This window comes from Diplodia corticola, assembly GCF_001883845.1.
Source record: "Diplodia corticola strain CBS 112549 chromosome Unknown scaffold41, whole genome shotgun sequence".
In the NCBI taxonomy this organism is placed as follows: domain Eukaryota; kingdom Fungi; phylum Ascomycota; class Dothideomycetes; order Botryosphaeriales; family Botryosphaeriaceae; genus Diplodia; species Diplodia corticola.
This window is the reverse complement of record NW_017971520.1, coordinates 159,092-178,903: the sequence shown is the minus strand read 5'-3', so window position 1 is coordinate 178,903 and position 19,812 is coordinate 159,092. Positions and strand designations below refer to the sequence as shown.

General features: G+C 48.4%; 3 protein-coding genes across 3 annotated transcripts; all 3 read left to right on the top strand.

Annotated features, from left to right (window-relative positions):
• Window positions 1–13,571: 13,571 nt before the first annotated feature.
• BKCO1_4100052 (glycoside hydrolase family 47 protein) lies at window positions 13,572–15,552 on the top strand (the record flags this gene model as incomplete). The annotated part of the gene is made up of 5 exons (XM_020275815.1): window positions 13,572–13,798; window positions 13,850–14,066; window positions 14,118–14,542; window positions 14,618–15,292; window positions 15,336–15,552. 5 exons carry the CDS (start codon window positions 13,572–13,574, stop codon window positions 15,550–15,552), a joined length of 1,761 nt encoding a protein of 586 aa, XP_020128327.1.
• A 594-nt stretch (window positions 15,553–16,146) lies between these two features.
• On the top strand, window positions 16,147–17,402 carry BKCO1_4100051 (vegetative incompatibility protein het-e-like protein; the record flags this gene model as incomplete). Its single annotated transcript, XM_020275814.1, has 2 exons — window positions 16,147–17,156; window positions 17,276–17,402. 2 exons carry the CDS (start codon window positions 16,147–16,149, stop codon window positions 17,400–17,402), a joined length of 1,137 nt encoding a protein of 378 aa, XP_020128328.1.
• A 258-nt stretch (window positions 17,403–17,660) lies between these two features.
• Window positions 17,661–19,379, top strand: BKCO1_4100050 (mfs general substrate transporter; the record flags this gene model as incomplete). The annotated part of the gene is made up of 1 exon (XM_020275813.1): window positions 17,661–19,379. The coding sequence occupies one exon, from the start codon at window positions 17,661–17,663 to the stop codon at window positions 19,377–19,379; it is 1,719 nt and encodes a 572-aa protein (XP_020128329.1).
• Window positions 19,380–19,812: the final 433 nt, after the last annotated feature.

Here is a 19,812-nt window from a genome sequence, read left to right as displayed (position 1 = left end):
ACCCACTAGCCTCACCACCTACCGGCCACCGACCTCACCTACCACCCCCCAGGGGCGGGCCGGCGGATAAGTACCTTATACCTCGAGTAATCGTTACCTACGAGGACGTATCTTAGCCGGTAAGGCTAGTAGTTAGTAGGTGGTCAGGCGCCGCGGTAAGTGGTAAGAACGGTAGGTAGTAATATAGGTATAGGATGCCAGCGAGTTCTCCGAGTTTGCCTACTATTTTGCATGTAAATTTGAGGTGAGCGTCGGAGAAAAAGTAGGTTTCCCAGGGGGGGCGTCAAAATGCGGATAGGGGGGGTCAAATTTATGGCGGCCAAGAATATATCGAGATTCTGCATGTGGTTTCTTTGGCGGTTTCTTGAAATGCGGGAATCTGATTCGGTGCTGTTTTTTTTCCCTTCTTTTCGTTGTAGTCGGCGGAGAGAAGAAGAAGAAGAAGTGGGGCGAGCTGTGTAACCTCGTGAAGCTTGTTGCCGGAACTGCGTCGGGAGGGGGGAAAGCAAGGAGAAGACTTCCGGACCGCTTTCCGTAAGGGGAGATAAGGAAGAAGAAATCAATGTGATCGGTGTCGTACGTGATGTATGTGTTAATAGAGTACGGCGCTGAGACCTGCATGCATGCCGTGAAAGCGTGGAGCCAGCCTTAGCCGATCATGAGCGCCACATGGCGTATATTCCGTAAGACTATACCCACGTCCCCGGCTCGTGGGGTCTTCTGTGCTGCTTTGAACTCTCGTGAAAGACCAGCTGGGAAGGCGGTTGGTTTGTGTCAGCGGAGTGGGCGCATGAACCGCACGAGGTGCGAACGGAACGGGAATCATTCTGCGCTGGCATTGCACAGCAGTTGTTACTAGCGAGACTACTGTCGCTTGTACGACGTCGAGAAGGCAAGACAGTACATGGGCTGCATCCTTCCGGTGTCAACCGGCATGAGCTAAGCGCATGCGTCTCAGGCTCTATGCTTCTGAGCGGAGGTTAGGCGCGTGGAATGGGTATTGGTGGCATTGTAAGGAGAGTAGTGTTATTTGTGGAGCAGGGTCTTCCATGAACCATGGAAGGCAAGGCCCTCGATTTTCGACAGTTTTGATGACCTTTTCAGCACATGGACCGCGGATGCACTCAAAAATCTCCCACGTTCAACATTCTCCCTTGATGGAGAAGGTTTCTCAACACGTGGTGATTTTCCGCCACGACGGGACAAGCACGCGAGCAAGGGATGTGTGCGGCCAGAAGGTGATTCTGGACAACAGACTGACGTCACCCGAGACTGTCATGTTGGATTCTCGCAGTGTTCCAGAAGGGCATTGAGCATCACGTGATTGCGCGTCGATTCGACCGCATGCGGTATCGGACGCATGAAGTCGCAGCCGCTCGGGAGGAAAGTTTGCCAACTGTGCATCTATTTTTGGGATGCAGGTTGCCAGGCCGAAGTTGCCGGCACAGAAGCGGGTAGCTTGAAGCGAAAGCAACAATGCTTCAGTGAGAAGTGATGCGAAATGGTCATTCGCCGAGGGGAACTGGTCGCGAAATTGCACCGGAAGCCAGTCGGGGATAAGCGTGGGCCGGCGGAGCCTAAGGCGTAGGGGGCTGCGCAGGATTCAATAATGCCGTCATGGATGCTGCAGCAGAGTCCAGAGTCGACCGTGGTTGTGTTCCTGACGATCGCAGAGCGACGGCGGGAGATGGAGGGAGATGAGAGATGGGCAAGTGCGGATGGCGAGAAGGATTTCCGGGGACGGGCGCGCTCGGCACCTGCTTGATCGAGCCTAACCCCGCCCGCCCGCCCGCCCATCGATCCTCCGCGCACGCGCCCAACAAGACACAGTCTCTCACCAGCCTCGAGTTCGCCCTCACAAACGTCGAAGCCTCACCGCCAAACACGGCGCAGGCTACCTGCGCCAACGCAATCAGCGCCCGCTCGGGCCGGAGTCAACAATGCAAGCCCCTCACGCTAGCTGGCAGCTCATGCGGAACCAGCACCCGCAGCCCGCAGCCGCCGCCATCCCGGCCGCGACCTCTCCACCCACCCCCTCTCGCCCAAAGCCGGACCCCTGCCGCTTCCCCAGAGTCAGGAGCACACGCGGCGCAAAGGCGTCAAGCCGTCGGCACTCGAGAGCGCCACGCAGAAGCCACTGCTCGAGTCTGTTGATCAACATCTACCGCGTGCGCCAACGAGCCGGGGCGAGAACACCATGCTGATCTGCGGCGCGTGCTTCTGCGCCGACCGCGTCCCAGGAGCTCACCCCGGTCTGCACACCTGATAGGCACGTCACCCGCCTAGGTCATGGGTGGCCCCCTGGTTCCCGGAAGACTGCATTTCTGTTATCTCACAAGTCAAACCCTCCCAGGCGGCAGTGGGACCCGCCAAGTCACGTCCCAATTAGGTTTAGCTCCGTATTTAAAACTACTCAATACTACTCCAATCTTCTCAGCCAATCACAACGCAGGGCACCCTCCGCCGCCGGAGGGTCTAAGAGCAAACGGTCGCAACTTTACAGTGCGCCGATTTACGTTACGTAACGACTATAACACCCATCTTTAACGCTATACTTTACACCTATAACGAGGTTCTACCACCCTATAAATATATTTAGGTAATAGAGGGGCTACTAATCTACCTCTATAGGTTAATTTAAACGCCGCCGAGCGAATAGAAATAATATCGTCGAGCCCCTTAACTAGCCTCCCTAGTAGCCGCCCTAATAGCCCTCTTATAATACCCCTCTAAAGCTCGCCTATCGTTCGTAGTATATAGGAGGACCCTCGTAATAACGGCGATAGTATTAGCGATTTAATAGATGTTAACGGACCTTCTAGCCAACTATAAATATCCCGCGCTAATAGATAGAGGCTCTAATAAGTCGTAGATACGATACGTCGTGTCGATTTCTTATTTAATACCTTTATAATTGCTTAGGTTACCTACGGCGTCGAGCTTAAGAATATAAGATATCGCTCCTTATAATAACGATAGAACGCGATGCGTATAATCTTAGAGTATTCTATTATAGACCGAATTATACCTACTAGTAAGAAGAGATACTACCGCGAGCTTAATACTCTTATTAGCTACGTATATCTATATAGCGTGTAATACCCGCCTTACTTTAGCTAATTTAATTATACGTAAGATATTAAAGGTCTAAACGTTAAAGAGGCCGTTACTATTATTAAATCTTAAGCCCCTTTATAGTATAGTCTACTCTCTCGCGTTCTCGGAAATCCACGTGCCCATCGGTCGAGCTATATCTATAAGGGTAATCGAAAGATAACGGCGATTAACCGATATATATTCGCTATTATAAGTATAATCTATTACTTAAGGTAGCGAAAGAACTCGAATTTCCTTTTAAGTGCGCTAGATGCCTACCTCCTTACGTCTAGTACGAAATAACGGGTTATTTAGGTGCTAGGCGATTTAAATATATATTATAGATATTATACCGCTAAGCGCTTAGTAGATAGTATAGTAGACTATACGAGGATACGTTATATTTAATTATACTACCTAAAACTACTCTAAACTACTTAATACTACTCGTAACTACTTACCCGGAGTTCCCCCGTTTTTATATAGTAATAGCGGAGACCCTAAACTACTTAATACTACTCGTAACTACTTACCCGGAGTTCCCTCGTTTTTATATAGTAGTAGCGGAGACTAAACGAACGACTCGACTTATATTATACCGTATAGACGTAGCTTAAGCTACTCGCTACTTCTTAATAGATAACGATTATCTACGATAATATAAACTTTCTTAGTACGAAACGCGACGAGGTCCTTAGTAATAAGATAGAAATACGTTCTCTTACTACCTCGGCTATTATTCTCTATTCTAGTCTACTAGATACCGGTCTTATATAGGCTATATATAATTCTACTATCGAGCTTTAAGTAAATAACATCCTCTCCTTATCTAGTATCTTAGGTTATAATAACTATATTAGCGAGTAGATTACGAAGAATCTAATCGTAGACGCGGTTACGAGGCTTTACCTAAATACCGTTTAAACGGTGTTTCGTAAGAATCGTTTAGTTTAATATCTAATAATACTATATATTCGTAAGTTAAGCACTTATAAGACGTTATTCTAGTAGTTCGGGGTAGTATACGAAAATAAAGGTACTATTAAAGGGACTTATAGGGTTTACGATAGCTTATTTCTAGACTAACTCGGTCTAGATCTAAATACCGACTTCGGGTAGCGTCTTTAGTTAGTATACGGCGATTAGCTTATATTATAGCTAATACGGAGGACGAAGAAAGGCTAGTATTATTCTAAGTTTCTATATTATCGCCGTAGATAGCTGCTTAGTGTTCCCTCGTAGTTCTATATTTAGATAAATATCGTTAATACGATCGTTTAGATATATTAGAACTCCCTTAGCTACGGCGAGAAGACGGTTTATTATATTATATCTAATATTACCCTATAGGATCGCAGCCGGTATAGCCGAGATAATATTAAGTATTACTAGCTTAAGCCTCTTCTTACTTAAGAATTTACGGGTCGGACGGTGGTATTATTCTATAATACTATACGGTAGAGGGGTTAGTTAACTACGAATCTTAGTCGCTATAAGATTATCGATAAAGCGCTCTTACGACTATCGCCGGACTAGTTTCTTATACTAGTAGAGGACGTCCGACTTACTACCTTTATAGGTAACGCTTAGAGCGGTAGGTCTTATAAAGATACTAGCTATCGTACGCTATATCGATTCCTCCGCGAGGTTAAACTATTATTAGCCGTTCGATATACTATAAAGTATACCGATATTAGGCTACTATAATATCTAGTTAACCCGTTAATAGTAATGTTCTTTAGTATATTATAACATAACTACGGGTACGAGATAATATACTATCGATAGCTTCTCTTACTATCTATCTACTAGCCGGAACTATAGTATGCTATATTATTATTTAGACTCGTTAATTAGGTTAGTAGGGCTAATACGTGGAAGCCTATCGATCTTAGGCTTAAGTATCTTAACTATTCTTATTATAACGAGATAAAGTGCTTAAAGAACTCGATATACGACGAGGATATTATTTTTAACCGGGTTTACCTCTCTAATACCTAGGCACGAGGACTTAAGGCTATACTAGAAGAGATAGTTGGCGAATAGACTTCTAACGCGTATACGACCGTATTAGCTCGTTCGAATATACTTCTACTCGCACGGAAACTATTCGATAACGGCTTAGCCTAGCCCCGTATATTAACGGAGCTAGAGAGCGTCCCTACGATATTTAATATAGAGAATATCTTTCTATTAGATATATAGTAGCTACGATTAAAGGTTAAGAGGTTTAACCGGTTCTATATCGAGTACTTAGATTCGCTTAATAACGTACCGCCTTTATTATCTAGCGACGAAGCCTCTAGTATACTAGTAGATTTAGACGAGATAGTCGACACTATTAATAATCTAGCGATTAACCCGTACGAGATCGAGGCGTTAGATTTAACCGATAGCGATTAACTACTTAAAACTCCTTAATACTACTTATACGGGGAATACGTATATCGCGATATTCGTTATAGGGATTACCTAGCCTATAGTACGATTTTACGTATAAGTAGTTCTAAGTAGTTTAGTTTCTCCGGTATACGTATCGTTAGTATATTTATCTCCTTATATCTATATTTTAGTATTATTAATGTTATATATTATAGTTACGCACATGCTAAGCTTTAAAAGGGATTTATTTATTATTATTATCGTTATTATTATCGCCGCCTTCGCTACTAAAACCTTCGTCGAATCTACTACTAAATCCGCTACTAAATCCGCTACTAAATCTATCGTTCTAGACTAGGTATATATAATACCGCTACCGATAATCTTATAGCTAGAACTTCCCTTACTATAGAGCTCTATCCGGATAATATAACCGCCCGCGAGGTCTATAGCTATAGTAGCGAAGGGGTTACCTTACTATATAGAGATTCCCGAATAATACGGTTATATACGGGACGCGAAGCTTACTCGTAAAAGGCTATCTAGCTATAAGAGTATTAGTAGCTGCGCTATATAACCTCGATTCTATTCTTCTCTAACTTAAACTACTAATATACGCCGTAGACTTAGACCGGTATACTCGCCCCGCTAGCGCTCGGAGGCGGTCCTCCGCCTTTTAGCTAGAGGTTTCGGGGGGGGCTAGAAGAGCTTCTTCTCCTTAGACGATTCTTTCGCCGGCGCGAGTAATTACACCCGCTAATAACGGGGCGATTACGATACCGCGTATAAGCGTCGCCGGGGTACTTTACCCGCTAGGCACCCTCGCGGGTATATACCTAGTATTTCTAGCTATTTAACTAGTAGTTTAAGTAGCGATTCTCGCCTAGTCGCCGCTCCCCTAGTATCGTCTCTATAATGCGGCTAATATAGTCCGTATTACGGAGTTTATTTTAGCTTAGACGAGCCGAGGCCGCTTCCTTAACCCGTAAGCTAGACTACTACTTATTAGACGTAGACGGTACGTAGAGTATATTAATCTTTCTACCGCTAGTAGGCGCTATAAACTAGATACGAGGCTAGTCTACTAAATTAATAGACTACTAAGCGACGCTAGCCGGTACGCCCGCTAAGGGAATAGTACTATATTAAACGTTAGCTAATATCTATATAAATATCTAGTAATAGGATTTACGGAAGAGTCTACGTCGCTACGTTAGTTGCCTAAGCCGGGGGTAATATATACTACTACTATTACTATTACTACTACTATTACTATTACTACTACTACTCCTACTACTACTACTATTACTAAGGAGGAGGAGGGGATAGCGGTAGCGCGGGGGGAGGAAGAATAGCGGCGGCGGTAGCGTCGACGTCGGCTATAGCGACGTTGTAATCGTCGCCTAAACCCCCGAGGGGGCTTACCCTATTAGAGGAGGTAGCGGGCGAGGGCGAGGGCGCGGACGCGGGCGAGGAAGCGGGCGCGGGCGAGAGCGAGGGCGCGGGCGAGGGCGAGAGCGAGGACGCGGGAGTAGGAGTAGAAGCGAAAGCGGGAGCGGAAGGCGGTAGGATTTACTAACCCCGAGAGCGCGGGCGCGGGCGCGGCGGCTAGGCGCTATAGTCTATATTAATAAGATCTTCTACGTGTGCTAGTTAATACTTAAGCTAAGCTACTATAAAGAATAGAATCTTACGAGAGCGGGCGCCTCTCTACGCTAAAGCGTAGGGTATCGGGGAGAAGTAGCCCGGCGGCCTTCTCCGTTATACCCTAATTAGATATAACGTAAGGTGGGTGCGCTAGCACCTAACGGGCGGGAGGGGGGGATATAGTAGTAGTATTATTATTATTATTATCGTTATTATTATCGTTATTATTATTATTGCGGCTGCTACTACTACGGTTACTACTACTACTACTACGATAGTTAGTCTAGAGGAGAGGAAAAGAAGAGGAAAAGAAGAGATAAGTAAGTTAAGATATTTCTCCTATAAGCTTATATTACTATTATAGGATTAGCCGTAGATCCGCCGGCCCGTTCTAGTCTCTTTATTAGCTAAGTAGGTTTAAGTAGTCTATATATATTCTAATCGCGTTAGCGTAATTCTATACTATTTTACCGATACCTATACTAATACCCTAAATAATTACGAACTCTAGAGGAGTACTTTTAGGCTCCGCGTAGCTTCGCGAGCGCGCTTCGTTCTACTAGTTTAGCCGCCCCGATAATTCTTTCTAGTAGTCTTCTATCGCGTCTAAGTATTTATCTATAGTATTCTTAGCTACGTCGTCTCGCCCTTCGTCTTCTAAGAATCTACGCGGTATACCCGCTAAAGCCGGATCTTACTAATAATACCCGCCGTTATCGAAGGCGTTAAACTCGACGAACTATAGGTAGCCGTCGTTTCTTCTCTACCTCGCTAGGCCTACGCCCCTCTTCTACCTTACCGGGCCTACGTACTATAATACTACCTTCTTACGACCTTCTACGCTATTAAATCTACGGCCGTCTCTCCTCTATCTCGCTAGGCCGCCCTTCTCTACCTTACTAGGTCTATACGCCGTAGTACTACCTCTACGGCCGCTCTTCTCTGCCTCGCTAGGTCTATACGCCGTAGTACTATCTCTATAGCCGCCCTTCTCTACCTCGCTAGGTCTATACGCCGTAGTACTACCTCTACGGCCGCCTCTTCTCTATCTCGCTAGGCCTATACGCCGTAGTATTATCTTCTAACTACCTTCTACGCCGTCGAGTCTACGGCCGCCGTACCTTCTCTACCTCGCTAGGCCGCCCTTCTCTATCTCGCTAGGCCGCCCTTCTCTGCCTCGCTAGATCTATATACCGTAGTACTACCTTTTAACTATCTTCTACGCCGTCGAGCCTACGGCCGCCGTACCTTCTCTATCTCGCTAGGCCGCCCTCCTCTACCTCGCTAGGCCTATATACTATAGTACTACCTTCTAACTACCTTCTACGCCGTCGAGTCTACGGCCGCCGTATCTTCTCTATCTCGCTAGGCCGCCCTTCTCTATCTCGCTAGGCCTATATACCGTAGTACTATCTCCTAACTACCTTCTACGCCGTCGAGCCTATAGCCGCCGTATCTTATCCGCCTCGCCGCGAGAAACTCCGAAGAGTGCCCCCCGACCCCGCGTAATATAAATTTAGCTCTAATACTATGTCTCTCGTCTATACCTCCTATAATTAAAGTAAAAATTTAATTCTAAAGTTATATCTCTCGTCTATACCTCCTATAGTTAAAGTAAAAATTTAGTTCTAAAGTTATATCTCTCGTCTATACCTCCTATAGAGAAATCTAGCTAAGTAGTTCTAAGTAGTTTTACTTCTCTATACTCTCCTATATAAATACCGGAGAAACTCGGTTAAGTAGTTTTAAGTAGTCTTACTTCTCCGTCGTCTACGTATAGGGTTTCTATACGATATAAAGTATAGGGGTTACCGCTCTCCTTCTTAAAGTACTCGAGAAGGTTAGTATTGGAGTCCTAGCTACTAAATATAGAAGAATCTAGGCTAAGTAGTTTTAAGTAGTCTTATATCCTATAGCCTAGTCCGTATACTCGAGAATCTAAACTAAGTAGTATTAAGTAGTTTTATATCCCTACCGTCTATTATATAAAACCGGAGATTCCGAGCTAAGTAGTTTTAAGTAGTTTAGTATCCCTACCGTTCTCTATATAAAAACCGGAGATTCCGAGCTAAGTAGTTTTAAGTAGTTTAGTATCCCGATTAATACTACCTAACGCTAGAGAATAAACTATACTATATAGAACTAAGCTATCTTAAAATTCTTCTTCTCTTTCGACGTTGCCCGCCGTATACGACCGCGTAACGAGCTTAGTAAAAATATTAGTCTAAGACCCCCTATATTTCTATTTCTTACTAATAACGGCCTTTAAGATGGTATTACTAGACGTCTTTATTTCGATAGACGATTCGATAGAGTCGAAGTATCCGACGCCGTTCTACGGCGTCTATAGGATTTAGATATAACTATCGTATCTAGCGGCTAGATATCTAGTACTATATCTTACGAGTCTACTATCTAAACTATAGCCGCCTCTAACTAGGAGTCCTATACTATATCTTACGAGTTTACTATCTATATAGTAGCCGTTTCTAGCTAAGAGTCCGGCACCGTATTCTACGAGTCTACTATTTATATAGTAGCCGCCCCTAGCTAAGAGTCTAGCACCGTATTTTACGAGTCTACTATCTATATAGTAGTTGCTTCCGATCGAGATATAGACTCGGGTTAATATATCTCTACCGACTACGACCGAATACGCTCTAATTACCGTCTAAGCCGTATAATATTATCGCTTACGCTAACGGGGGGTGGATTAAGTACTTAATAAGGCCTATAAACGAAACCCTCTACCTAGTTACGAATATTAGACGATAACTACGCTACCGTAGCCTTTACGGCCTTTCTCTTTACTACTAATATAGCCAGCCTATTATTCTTTACTCGAAACTCGGCGGCTAATCTATCTTAGGCCGTATATATAGCCTATTAGACCCCGTCTTAAGATCTATAAGAATCTTAGCCCGTAGCCTATATTATATCTCGAGCTTTTCCTTCCCTCCGCTAGGTAAATTTATAGTCTACTTTCCCGATAGCTAACCGTAGTAGCTCTAATAGCGATATACTAGTATTATCGCGATACGGCTACTCTAGAAGGAAAGAGATACTCTCCTCGATGGTCTTAAGGATTAGCGAATTCTAGTAGCTAGCCGGCTTCTTTCCGGTATATATAGACGCTAATCCCTAGCGATATATATTATCTATATAGACTACTACCGGAAGCGGAAATCGAGAATTAAGGTATAGCTTCTCGTACTAGACTATCGCCTATTTATTAATTAAACGTAAGGCGAATCCCGCGCGAGTATTTACCTTTAGGGCCCGAATACGTTTCTCGGGCCTGGGTGCCTTAATAAGTACGGGGTATAACGAAGGATTATAGGCACTATAATACCTCTCTAGCGGGATAGTAGTAATAGGTATACCGCGAGGTAATTTTATCTTACCTAAATACGCTATAATTGCTTATCTATAGTATAGCCTATTTACTAGGTGCTTCTATTCGGCGGATAACGCGGCTCGTTATTTCGTCTCTACTATAGTCTAGAACCGCACTATTATAACTAGTTAAGTTAATACTACCGCACCCCCGTCTCTATTAGACACGTTAGATCTATCCGAAAAATCCGATGCTACTAAGATAGAGGTATCGGTAATATTACCGGGGGTAAAACTATACTATAACTAACTCCGTATACGCCTACGATTAGCCGGTAGGAGGTTCCTTTAATAGCGTCTCGCGGGCGTCCGTTACTTATTAGACCCCTTAGTAATATTAGGATTATCTCGCCCTTTAGAATCGAATATCTAATATAGTAATAGAATAATACTAATACTAGATCGACCCTCTTCTCGGCTACTACGATCTAACCTCTACTAGAGGCTACTAATACTTATACTAATAGGGAAACCGTATACGATAATACGTTCGATATCTAGAATATTAACCTCTATACTAAGGAATATCGTTGCGACTATTATCCGGGTAGTCGAGTCGGGTTTATAGAACTCTTCGTATCGGGAGATACGATTCTAGTCGGATACCTTAGAAGTAAACTCCTAGACGATATTATAAATATCGTAATACCCCCCCGAACTCGAATAGTACTAATTTTTAGAGCGTAGAGCTTATCGAAGGAAGATTACCGCCTAGCTAACGAAGGTAAGTCTATCGACGAATACGATAGTCTTTAGTATAGCTAACGGCGTATATTCGCTATTAGCGATACTCTAGTCTAGTAAGAAGTATAACGACGTAAATAATCTAATCGTTCTAACCGGGATTAGCCTAACGTAGATCGATATATCTAAACGGTTAATAAATGTCCTAATAACCTTAGTCTAGTATATTTTAGAATCTATAGCACGAAATTCTATCTCGTATAAGATAGTTAGCTTCGCGGCATCGGTTAACGTAGTAAAATAGATAAATTATACTACGTCTTAGTAAAGTCTACCTCGTAACTTCTCTAAATACGTAAAAGCCGGTTTAAAGTCCTTCTACTCCTCTATAAGATAGTATTTATTAATGGCGACTATGCCTATCTTACGCTACGTATTAAGCTTATCTACTACTACTCGAAACTACTTCCGCTCGGTCTATTCTAGACCTAATAGAATATAGGTATATTAGCCGGCCGTAATATCTCTTATTAAGTCGTTATCGTTATATCTATACTCGATAAGATACGGCCGAGTACTATTAAAACGCCGGATATTACCTAACTACTCCTCCCTAAGCTTACTTAACGAAATAATTTAGATAGTAATATACCGTGTTAGAATAGAGAATATATAGAAGATTAAACTCTTACTAAACCCGGTACGTATAATAAGTAACGTATTACTATAGTAAAATATTAACCGTCTTAGGGTACGAACCTATTCTAGCCGTAGCTTACGATCTTTACCGAGGATACGTATAAGATAAGTATAAATAATAACCTCTTATAGATATACGTTCGCCTCGGCACGCGCTACATCTACGATATTAGGAAGTATACTTAATACGAGGCGAGAAATAGCTTAGATGCGCCTAATAAGGTTATCTTTAAACGATATAGAAGATATAGCTACCCGTTACTCCTTAGACTTCTTCTTCCTCCTATTACGGCGTGCTATGACTAATACCTATATAGATATCCGTTAATATACGTAAACGAGTAGTTACGAGTAGTTTAGGGTCTCCGCCGCCGCTATATAAAAACGGAAGAACTCCGGGTAAGTAGTTATAAGTAGTATTAAGTAGTTTAGAGCCTCTAGGTTCCCCGCCGCCGCTATATAAAAACGGGAGAACTCCGGGTAAGTAGTTATAAGTAGTATTAAGTAGTTTAGAATCTCCGCCGCCGCTATATAAAAACGAAAGAATATCTAAGTAAGTAGTTTTAAGTAGTTTTAAGAAGTTTAGGGCCTCTAGATTCCCCGCCGCCGCTATATAAAATAGAAGAATACTTAAGTAAGTAGTATCGAGTAGTTTAGAGTAGTTTAGAGTCTCTACTAATAATAACTATTTAAAGGGAGTGTATAGGGTCGGGTAGTATATCTTACTAGCGTGGTTTAAGACCTCTTCGACTCTATACTAACGCCTACTACGTTCTACGCGTAAATTCTATATACGAGGGGTTTCTTAGGCGACCGAATAATTCTAGCGTATATACGAAGGGGCTTATAGTATATTATATAGTAGATACGAGGTATCGAGCGGGCGCGTCGAAATACGTTTTAATACCCCTTCGGATAAGACTCTATACTAACGCCTACTACGTCCTACGCGTAAATCTTATATGCGAGGAGTTTCTTTAGCGGCCGAATAACCCTAGCGTATTAATAGAGGGACTTATAGTATATTATATAGTGGATACGAGCGATCGAGCGGACGCGTTAAAGTTATTTAGATTTTACGCGTTTTTTTTCGTCTTTAAGACTATACTTCGATATAAATTAGTATATGCATCGCTATAAAATATATACGAAACGAAAGTCTACCGTTAACGGAATCGCTATAGGTAGAAACGAAGATAATAGAGGGTGTTATTATAAAGTTATAATAATTCGAAAAAATTACTGCTTTAGATTATATATAAATTGCGACCGTTTGCTCTTAGACGCGATGCTAAGGGTTTTACGCTGAATTAACGCTAAGATGCTTGGCGTGCCTCTGATTGGCCGAGGAGTGTGGAGTAGTTTTAAGTAGTTTTACTCGCTTATTAAGCCCTTCAGCATCGCGTCTAACTAGTGAGATAACATTTCTGCTTAATCAAACCTCCCCTGCGCGCCCCGCCGCCGTCTGCCTGGTCCGTGGATGGTCAACGCCCGCAGTCCCCATGTTTCTTTTGTCTCCCTTTCTCAACCCGGCCATGTGCCTGCTTTGCCGTCCGCTTCCTTAAATTCTGCCTTCTTCCCTGCTTCGTTCGTCCGCCATAGAGCCATCTCACCAGAGTGCGCGAGCACCGATTGTCGACCGCCCTCCCCGGTTCTCGAACCCCGCCATGGCGCCTTCTCTTTCTCGCTTCCTGCTTCTGCTGGCCCCACAGTTGCTCGCCGCAGTCGCCTTGCCCCGTCAAGCCCATCACTTCCAAATCAGGGCCGAGGACACCTATGCGGGCAAAGCCGATGCAGTCAAGGATGCTTTCAACTTTGCCTGGAATGGTTACTACACGTATGCGTTCCCGCATGATGAGCTCCATCCCGTCTCCAATGGCTTCGGGGATAGCAGGTAAGTCTTCTCGAAACGTCGACGAGATGGCGTCTTCTGACGCGCCTGTAGAAACGGCTGGGGTGCGAGCGCTGTCGATGCCCTCAGCACCGCGCTGATCATGAAGGACAAGGAGGTGGTGGATCAAATCCTCGCTTTTATCCCCACCATTGACTTCACCACCACCTCAGACGTGGTCAGCCTGTTTGAAACCACCATCCGCTACCTCGGCGGCATGCTCTCTGCCTACGATTTGTTGACCGGGCCTCTTTCAGACCTTGCGAGCGATGTGAGTGCACCGCATGTCTTGTGCTTTGCGACGTTGAGCTGACAGCACAAGACTTCCCAAGTCGTCGCTCTGCTCGCCCAGTCCAAGACGCTAGCCGACACGCTCAAATACGCCTTCGACACGCAGTCGGGCGTTCCATATAACAACCTCTGGCTCGACGACATGAGCAACGACGGCGCGCAGACGAATGGCCTCGCAACCGTGGGCACGCTTGTGCTCGAATGGACGCGCTTGTCCGACCTCTTGGGCGACGACGAATACGCCCAGCTGGCCCAAAAGGCTGAATCGTACTTGCTGAACCCGCAGCCTGCGTACAACGAGCCGTGGCCTGGTCTCGTTGGAACCAACATTGCCATCGATGATGGCAGTTTTACGGATGCCTCGGGCGGCTGGAACGGCGGCGATGACTCTTTCTACGAGTACCTCATCAAAATGTACATGTACGACCCGGAGCGCTTTGGTGAATACAAGGACCGGTATGTACATGGATGGCGCCGAGCATGAAATGAACGAAAACAGCAACTGACTTTTTATTTCTCTCTGCCTACCAGCTGGATCCTTGCCGTAGACTCGTCCATCGAGCACCTCGCCTCGCACCCCTCGTCGCGGCCGGACCTCACCTACCTCGCCGCTTTCGACGGCCAATCCACGGTGAACCTCTCGCAGCACCTCACCTGCTTCGATGGCGGCAACTTCATCCTTGGCGGCAACGTGCTCGGCCGCCAAGACTACATCGACTTCGGCCTCGAACTCGTCGCCGGCTGCCGCAACACGTACACGTCAACCGCCACGGGCATCGGCCCCGAAACCTTCTCGTGGAATGAGTCCAATGTGCCGGATGATCAGCTGTCTTTCTACAACGAACACGGCTTCTGGATCGTGACGTCCTCGTACGACCTCCGCCCCGAGGTGCTCGAGAGCTATTACTACGCCTTCCGCCAGACGCGGGACCCGCGCTACCGCGAATGGGCGTGGGAGGCGATTGTCAACATCAACGCGACGGCGAGGCGCGGCAGCGGCTTCTCGGCCGTGGAGGACGTCAACGTGGCTGGTGGCGGGACGGCCAACGACAATCAGGAGAGCTTCTTGTTCGCCGAGGTCATGAAGTATGCGTACATGATTTTTGCGGACGAGGCCGAGTGGCAAGTCTTTGGCGGTCCTGGGGGGAAGAACCAGTGGGTTTTCAATACCGAGGCGCATCCGATGAAGGTTGCCGGGCAGCTGGTGTAGGTGTGGTGGCACGTGGGATGAATTACGTGTGACTTTTAGAGTGCGTACGAAATATGATTTGCCAGATACTTGTGTGTGTGTGTATGTAATGACGCGTGAGAGGGGGACGTTATCCACCAGCCCATCAGCGGTGATTCAGGGGACTCCTTCAACATCAACACCACCCAGTGCCGGATCCGGCTCACCCGAGGGTCAAGCGTCGAGTGATGCACAACCCAGCTACGCCACACCCTCAGCTGTGCCCGATGATCTGTAGGATCCGAGGAAGGAACGGAAGCGAGATTTCTTCTTGAGAAGATATTCCATCTAGGGACCACGGAGGTCAATGACGTCGAAGATGTCGAGTCTGAATGACTGAGTCGCGAAGCAACTTCACAGCTAGCAGAGACAGTGCGATGATGCCCAAGTAGGCCATGTATTCCGTTGAAGTTCTAGACGAAACTCCCGAATTCACAACGAAGTGCCAAATATATAGTTTCTTGTGCGTGTTACTTGGCGTTTCATCACATGCATTTGTCGACCGTTACCTAGCCTGCGTGCGTGCATATATCAAGTCGTTGGTTAACGACGTTTTAGCACTGACAGAGCTTGGAATGCTTGATCAAGGTAGATGATTTCTCCGCAGTGTCTCGGGAACTAGTGCAACAAGGTTGGCGCCAAAGGTCCAACCCCGCTCTGACTGAGCGTCTTGGCTCTACACTGGATCCCCGAATAGCTCAGCTGCTGTTGAGCAACACACCGGCTTCCTGCTGTTTCGGTGAGTGTGAGCAAACTACCAGCAGCACGGTTGATTCAAAGCACCAGAGAACAGACACCCTCAGAAACCACGCACCGCCTTCGATCACCCACCATGAGCGCAACAGCACCCGAGCTACTCCACCGAGCCCCTCCAGACCACCCGCTTCCCCCGCCTATAGGATTCCCCATCGACGCGGAGGCCATCCTCGCCAAATTCCCCGCCGGAACGAAGCTCCTCTCCGCCACGCCATCCGGAACCTCAGCCTGGACCACGACCGCCTGCCTGCACGTCGAGTTCCCCTCGGGCTCCACACAGCGCTACTTCCTCAAATGCGCGAGCGGCGACGACGACGACGGCGACGACGGCGCGGGCGGCCGTGCCCTCATCGAAGGCGAATACCACGCCATGTCGGCCCTCTACGCCGCCGCCCCCGACTTCGTCCCAGCACCTCACTCCTGGGGCGAGTTCAGCAGCAGCAGCACCACCACCAAGAGCACCACTACCACCAACAAGAGCACGACCACCCCCACCACCTACTACTTCCTCCTCACCCAATTCATCCCCCTCCAACCGAACCCGCACCTCCTCCCCCCGGACCCGGACCAGCTCTGCGCCCAACTCTCCTCCCTCCACCGCACCAGCGCGTCCCCAACAGGGCAATTCGGCTTCCACGCGACGACGTGCCAGGGCCGCACGGCGCAGGCGGTGCGCGGGTGGCACGCGAGCTGGGCGGCCTGCTTCGGGGAGATGCTGGCGCACGCGGTGCGGCTGGACGCGGCGGCGAACGGGCGGTGGGAGGGGTTGGAGCGCGTGTGGAGGCGCGTGGAGGGGATGGTGGTGCCGAGGCTGGTGGGGGCGGTGGAGCGGGAGGCGCGGGGGGCGCGGGGGGGCATCAGGCCGTGTTTGGTGCATGGGGATTTGTGGGAGGGGAATGTGGGGACGGCGGTGGGGGGCGGGGTGTATGTGTTTGATGGGGCGAGTCTGTATGCGCATCATGAGATGGAGGTGGGGGGGTGGAGGTGTGCGTATAACAAGATTCATGCGGAGGTGTATACGCGGACGTATTTGCGGTATATGGGGCCGAGCGAGCCGGTCGAGGAGTGGGACGATCGGAATCGGATGTATTGCGTTTACTACAACGTGATTTATTCCGTCAATCATCGGGGCGAGGGCAAGGCGGTGCGGCAGAGGAAGGTGTCTCGTTGCGGAATATCGTGCTCGCGGGCTGACTTGCTACCAGTGCCTACGAGGACATGTACTACCTCGTCGACAAATACGCGCCGTTTCCCCATGGGGAAGGCCCTCCAAGGCTGTCGGCGGATGAAAGAGTCTCTTTGTCCGCGGAGCGGGACCATACCGTGGCCTGAGACTCGTTTTTGCTGCTGCATTGAGCAGTGCATGGTAAAAGTTCATCAAGAAACGACATATTCTTCTACTGAGCAATCTCCTGACGATTCGTGCGTTGTTCGTCTAGGCAGAGTCTCTACGTCAGTGTGATGTCAGTAGCGCAACTAGGCTCACTCTACTCTACACAGCTATATAGTCAAAGCGGGGGACCATACTACTGCAAACGCAAGCGTGGCGGGGCAAGTATTCCGCCCACACTCACACTCACACCCGCCACCATGGAAAAAGCCGCCGTCGACACCGTCAACCTCTCCTCCACCACTCCACCACCGGCAACATCCCCAATCACCACCACCACCACCACCACCACCACCAAACCGCCCTACATCACCACCCCACCCCCCTCCGCCACAACCACTGCCACCACCCACCCCCACCCCCGACATCCTCCCCCCAACACCCCCAACCCACCCTCCCCCTACAGCACCCTCCCCCCCCGCCACCGCCTCACCCTCCACCTCCTCCTCGGCCTCGCCACCGCCGCCTCCCCGCTGACCGCCACCACGTACCTCCCGCTCCTGCCCCTCCTCCAGCACGCCTTCCACACCACCCCGCAGGCCATCAACCTCACGCTGACCGTCTACATCGTCTGCCAAGCGGTGTCGCCCGCGGTCTTCGGACCCCTCTCGGACGGCGTGGGACGGCGGGTGGTGTATCTGGGGACGGTGGGGGTGTATGTGGGTGCGAATGTCGGACTGGCGGTGTTGGGGTGGGGGGTGGAAGAAGGGGGTGGTGGTTGGGGTGCGGGTGCGGGAGCGTACGCGGCGCTGGTGGTGCTGCGGGGGGTGCAGAGTCTCGGGGCGAGCGCGGCGTTTGCGGTGAGTTATGGGGTCGTGGCGGATGTGTGTGGGGCGGGGGAGAGGGGGAGGGTGGTGGGACCGCTGGGGATGGCGCTGAATCTGGGAGCGTGCGTGGGGCCGGTGGTGGGCGGGTGGGTGGCGTACGGGAGTGGGGGGTTTGCGTGGGTGTTTTGGACGCTGGTCGGGTGGGGGGTGGGCGTGTGGGCGGCGATTGGGTTGTGGTTGCCTGAGACGTTGGGGGCTAGGGAGAGGGAGGGGGTGGATGGGTGGTGGGAAGGGGGTTGGTGGAGTGTGGGGAGGCGGTGGGTGAGGAGGTGGTGGTGCGGTGATGGGGAGGAGCAGGGAGGAGGAGGGGGAGGAGGAGGAAGGGATCGCAGGCCGGACGAGACGACGTCGTTCCTGAAGCGGTGCCGCGTGGCCAATCCGCTGGCGTGTCTGCGCATCATTTTCCACCGAGACACCTTTCTGGCGCTTTGGATGCATGGATCCTTCTATACGGTTGACTACACGCTTGTCGCCGCCGTGCCTGCCATATTCAAGGACGTATATTCGTTCAATGAGCTGCAGACGGGACTGGCGTACTTGCCCCGTGGCACCGGAATCATCATCGGCAGCTACTGCAACGGCAGGCTCATGGATCTCAACTTCAGAGTCACGGCGCACAAGACGGGTTGGACGCCGGATCCGACGTCAAGGTACAGCATAGACGATTTCCCCATCGAGAAAGCAAGATCTCGAGGAAGCCTTGGGTTGCTCCTTGTTTCCACCGCCACCTTGGTAGGCTACGGATGGGCTGTCAGCAGCCACGTTCACGTTTCGGTGCCGCTCATTCTGCAATTCATACAGGGGTTCTGGGGTACGTGCTTCTACACCACTTACAACACGCTTTTGGTCGATCTGTATCCAAAGAGCCCAAGCACAGCAGCAGCAACCGCAAGCATGGTTCGTTGCGCCATGGCAGCCACCGGTGTTGCTGTTCTACAGCCTCTGCTCGACGCTGCTGGCTTGGGCTGGTACTTTACTTGCTTGGGCATTTGGAGCGGAGCATGCGGTGCCGCTGCTGTCCTTCTGATTCGAAAGAAAGGAATGGTCTGGAGAACGCAGAGGCTTGCTCGGGTTCACCATCTGGCAGCATAGAAACAAGAATTCTAGAGCGTTTATGCTTGTAAGCATCTCATGAGTTTCGCATTTCAGTCTATCTGATATCAACAATTGAAACATGACATCGGGGAGAGAGGATGACTTGGATGAAATCAAGTTTCTTTTCCCAACTGGTTCGAATAAGTTTATTTCGAGAGCCGGCTCTCCTGGCTCACACCTGCTCTGGTGTTGGGTTCGACACGTCCATCCTTGCGCTTTTAGCTTTCTTTCGACGTCTTCCTCGGCTTTCCGGTCCGCTTCCGTCTTCCTCTTTTTCTCATCTGCTTTTTTCTTTTGTCCAAGTTAGCAAACAATGAAAGTTCCTAATGTCTTCCCAAAGTCGTTTGCCGAGGATAGCATCTTGAGGGCCATCCTTGAACACACAAAACACGTCAGTCCGTGGCTCTGGATCCGAGTGATAGTGCTATGT